Below are 5459 nucleotides of genomic sequence, written 5' to 3'. Positions count from 1 at the left end.
CAAGCTCAGCGGCCATGGCTCACGGGCCCAGCCGCTCCGCGGCCTGTGGGATCCTCCCAGACCCGGGCACGAACCCGTATCCCCTGCATCGGCAGGCGGACTCTCAACCACTGCGCCACCAGGGAGGCCCTAGATGTATATATTTTTAAGTCTTAATTTTGTGAGATAATTTATTAGTTTTAACATTTTCCTAGGATATGTAAAAAAGTAATTAAATTGACTATTTTGTCTTCCATAATCTGAAAGAAGCCTTTCTATGGTTGTTATCACTCAATGTTGGCTTTTTCATTCTAGCCACACAACATAGGGGTCCTTTTGGTTGTAGCTCTTGAGCTCTTCAGATAGTCTACGTTCTCTTCTCTATCTGCATTGCTATTTTATAGAAGCAGTTGAGTGTTGTCATTTTGCAGTTGCTGTGACACAGAGACCTCGGGGACTCTGAGTCAGACAGGATTATATGTAAGTCAGGCCAGAGTACCTCTCCAACTGAATTGCTTTAAAAAAGGTCGTGTGATGTTCAAAGACACAGAAACCTGAGCTTCTGACCCAGCCTCCTTGATTACTAACTGTGGTTTTAGGCAAGTTTTTTCTTTGTTCCCTCCTTTACAACTATAAAAGATTAATAGTTCCTACTCTGACTACATCACAGTTATTTTAAAAATCAAAAGTATGCAAAGGGCATACATTTTAAAGTGTAAAACCTAAAGTGTTATTATTCTTCATGTAAAGATCATTTCCTACAAGAAGCATCCTTGGGGCCTTTGATTCCTCAACTGAAACTATTACTAGAGGGGCTTCCCTGGTGGCGCAGTGGTTGAGAGTCTGCCTGCCGATGCAGGGGACATTGGTTCGTGCCCCGGTCCGGGAGGATCCCACGTGCCGCGGAGCTGCTGGGCCCGTGAGCCATGGCTGCTGGGCCTGCACGTCTGGAGCCTGTGCTCCACAGCGGGAGAGGCCACAACAGTGAGAGGCCCACGTACCACAAAAAAAAAAAAAAAAAAAAAAGCATAAAAAAAAAAAAAAAACAATTACTAGAGGAAAGAATCAGAATTATTCTTCTGAGTTTCCTGAGAGACTGGTATTTCTTCCATTGCAATTATGTTAATACCTCTGGTTTCCATTACTTCTTTGTATCCCTGCTCCTGATCTTCAGTTATTCCTGCAGCCTCTGGGAATAGGGAAGAAGCAAAAGTCCCAATCAGGACTTTTCTGTACTGGGGCTTGTCTTCTGTGCTGCCAGGACCTGCTCTCACCACACCTTGGGAGACAGATCTGAGACAGGGATGTTGCAGCTACTCTTAGAATAGCCTGAATCTGTAACATGGTGCCACCAGTCCCTGCCTCATCTTGCTTGCTGCACATCTTAATTTCTGTGAAATTGTCACCACTGGCTATTCTTACTTGAGACTTACACTTAATTTTGGTCAAGTTCTCTGACCTTTCTAGGCCTTGGTTTTCTCACCTATAAAATTGGGATAATAATTGTACTTTCCTCATAGAGTTGTAAGGATTAAATACATAATGCCTGATATATAGTAAAGCCTCAATCAATGTTGGCGATTATTATTATTATCAATACTAATTTGATAATAATGCCTTTATTGCCCATATGTGATGAGAGTACAGTTTTATTTGTAACTGAAAACATTAAGATCTTTATAGAGTTCCTTCAGGAAATAATTAGCAGAATTACGATGTCCAGTTTCAGGCATTTTGTCATCATCTCAGACCACTAGGCTGCAGTGTTTACCTTAAAAAATAAATACTGCTAAATCTTTGCTATGCTTTAAATTGGACTTTTCTTAAAGATGCTTTATCTGCATATTGCAAAGTATAGTTATTCTTCTTACCTAGTCATTATATTCAAGAAACTATTTTATCCGTTTGTCACTTTTGAGTCTGCTAACCTGGCAACACTGTAATTTGAAACATCAATTACAAGGGTAGCCTAAATTTAATACACTGCTGATGTACCATGGATTTCATATAATTGAGTCTGAGTGAAGAAATCATATATCAATAAGTAGAGTATAGATATACATATATATTGATGCAGATTTTCGTTTGTGCTTTAATCTACTCTAGGAAATTAAAGTTTCTTAAAATGTCCTAAGCTTTTATTTGATTTACGAGCGATGCTAAAGTTTTTATTTTTGAGCATTACTTTCTTTTCATGTACCAGTGCATAGATTCTTTCACTGGAATTTATTTTTTAAATGTTTACTTTGCACATTTCCTTATATATAGTTTATTTCTCAAATAGTATTTCAAATAGGCAACTAAACTCTGAAATTGTGTGAAATCTGTTTTCTAAATGGAGAAAAGCTAGTTTATCTCATATATATGTTGTCAGCATAAATTCATTTTCTTTTTTTAATGACCAATGTTTTAAAATAATGTTAAGATTCACCTCCATGATTCCAATCACTGTCTGTTTATAGTACAGTTGATTCCATAGCAATTTTAAATGATTTCTTGCCTATAATTATTTTTATAACATGTACTTTTTTTTCATCAAGTATGCACAAAGGATGTTAATAAAATCTTCCAAAACAGAAAATGCTTTAAAATGTAAGGAAATACTTGTCTAAATAATAAATCTCTATGTATGTTCCAAAATTTTTTCTGAAATGTTTCATAGTTATAGTTCTTTGGGATAAAGACAGGGATAGGGAGGGAAGCAAGAGACTTCTTCATTTTAACTTGTCCCTGGCTGTGTGTAATCTCATTACACATATTGCTATTTTTTAAAACCTCAACAAGGGTTAACAGGCATTGAGATTATGGACCTTTTGTGTTTTGCCTATTAATACTTACCTTTATTTAAAATAGAATAGCATTTAAAATAGAATAGCTTGTAAATGTAATATATGAAAAATGTCTAATAATGACAAATGTATCAAGCTTCTTAGACAATGATGATAATAAAATATAGCTTTGCTTAGATAAGGAAAACTGATAAGACCTTTACTTCTACAAATATATTTTGCAAAATAAAACATTTTCTAGTATATTCATGTGATGAGATTTTATATCTGTTCATCTTTAATGCTTGATTCTGTATTTCTTCCAGAAATTTTACCTGCTCAGAAATGGAAACCTCCTCTGCCTGCTTATGATTTCTTAAGTATGATGGATGCTGCAACATCACAGCATCCTACTAGGAAAGTTCCTGAGTGTATAAAAGAAACTGATGTGCAGGAAAATGATAAAGAACAGCCTGAAGATAAATCAGCAATCAGAAATGAACCTACTGGAACACTGAGAACAAAGCATTGGAATAGAAGTAATTGGTTTGAAGAAGCCAAAAAACAATTCAGGCATGATAATAAAGAATTATGATGCTCAAAAGTCAGCTAATTTCATAGGGCTGTGGAAAGCTTTCTGAAGTCTTTTTGGCTTATTTGATAGACTTAAGAATTTATTTCATTAAAAAGTAATACTATCTCACCACTATTTTCAACATAGTTTTGGAACTTTTAGCCACAGCAATCAGAGAAGAAAAAGAAATAAACGGAATCCAAATCAGAAAAGAAGAAGTAAAGCTGTCACTGTTTGCAGATGACATGATACTATACATAGAAAATCCTAAAGATGCTACCAGAAAACTACTAGAGCTAATCAACAAATTTTTTAAAGTAGCAGGATACAAAATTAATGCTCAGAAATCTCTTGCATTCCTATACACTAATGATGAAAAATCTGAAAGTGAAATTAAGAAAACACTTCCATTTACCACTGCAACAAAAAGAATAAAATATCTAGGAATAAACTTATCTACGGAGACAAAAGACCTGTATGCAGAAAATTATAGGACACTGATGAAAGAAATTAAAGATGATACAAATAATAGATGGAGAGATATACCATGTTCTTGGATTGGAAGAATCAACACTGTGAAAATGACTATACTACCCAAACCAATCTACAGATTCAATGCAATCCCTATCAAACTACCACTGGCATTTTTCACAGAAGTAGAACCAAAAATTTCACAATTTGTATGGAAACACAAAAGACCCTGAATAGCCAAAGCAATCTTGAGAAAGAAGAATGGAGCTGGAGGAGTCAGGCTCCCTGACTGCAGACTATTCTACAAAGCTACAGTAATCAAGAGAGTATGGTACTGGCACAAAAACAGAAATGTAGATTAATGGAACTGATAGAAAGCCCAGAGATAAACCCACACACATATGGTTACCTTATTTTTGATAAAGAAGGCAAGAATATACAATGGAGAAAAGACAGCCTCTTCAATAAGTGGTGCTGGGAAAACTGGACAGCTACATGTAAAAGAATGAAATTAGAACACTCCCTAACACCATATACAAAAATAAACTCAAAATAGATTAAAGACCTAAATGTAAGGCCAGACACTATAAAACTCTTAGAGGAAAACATAGGCAGAACACTCTATGACATAAATCACAGCACGATCCCTTTTGACCCACCACCTAGAGAAATGGAAATAAAAACAAAAATAAACAAATGGGACCTAATGAAACTTCAAAGCTTTTGCACAGCAAAGGAAGCCATAAACAAGACGAAAAGACAACCCTCAGAATGGGAGAAAATAGTTGCAAATGAAGCAACTGACAAAGGATTGATCTCCAAAATTTACAAGCAGCTCAATATCAAAAAAAATGACCCAATCCAAAAATGGGCATAAGACCTAAATAGACATTTCTCCAAAGAAGATATACAGATTGCCAACAAACACATGAAAGAATGCTCAACATCATTAATCATTAGAGAAATGCAAATCAAAACTACAATGAGATATCATCTCACACCAGTCAGAATGGCCATCATCAAAAAATCTACAAACAATAAATGCTGGAGAGGGTGTGGAGAAAAGGGAACCCTCTTGCACTGTTGGTGGTAATGTAAATTGATGCAGCCACTATGGAGAACAGTATGGAGGTTCCTTAAAAAACTAAAAATAGAACTACCATACAACCCAGGAATCCCACTACTGGGCATATACCCTGAGAAAACCATAATTCAAGGAGAGTCACATACCAAAATGTTCATTGCAGCTCTATTTACAATAGTCAGGACGTGGAAGCAAACTAAGTGTCCATCGACAGATGAATGGATAAAGAAGATGTGACACATATACAGTGGAATATTACCCAGCCATAAAAAGAAACGAAATTGAGTTATTTGTAGTGAGGTGGATGGACCTAGAGTCTGTTATACAGAGTGAAGTAAGTCAGAAAGAGAAAAACAAATATCATATGCTAACACATATATATGGAATCTAAAAAAAGAAAAAAAAATGGTCATGAAGAACCTAGGGGAAGATGGGAATAAAGACACAGACCTACTAGAGAATGGACTTGAGGATATGGGGAGGGGGAAGGGTAAGCTGGGACAAAGTGAGAGAGTGGCATGGACATATATATACTACCAAATGTAAACTAGATAGCTAGTGGGAAGCAGCCGCATAGCACAGG

The 5459-nt window shown here is 36.0% G+C and overlaps 1 protein-coding gene across 1 annotated transcript in view; it reads left to right on the top strand.

The window, feature by feature from the left end:
- The window catches only part of TXNDC16 (thioredoxin domain containing 16), a 108863-nt gene extending 105503 nt beyond the window's left edge, over positions 1-3360 (top strand). The window contains 1 exon segment of the mRNA XM_007445955.1: positions 3074-3360. Coding sequence (XP_007446017.1) covers positions 3074-3360 — 287 coding nt within the window.
- Positions 3361-5459: the final 2099 nt, after the last annotated feature.

This window comes from Lipotes vexillifer, unplaced genomic scaffold, assembly GCF_000442215.2.
Source record: "Lipotes vexillifer unplaced genomic scaffold, Lipotes_vexillifer_v1.1 scaffold43, whole genome shotgun sequence".
Classification (NCBI taxonomy): Eukaryota; Metazoa; Chordata; class Mammalia; order Artiodactyla; family Lipotidae; genus Lipotes; species Lipotes vexillifer.
This window is presented reverse-complemented; position numbering and strand designations above follow the sequence as displayed.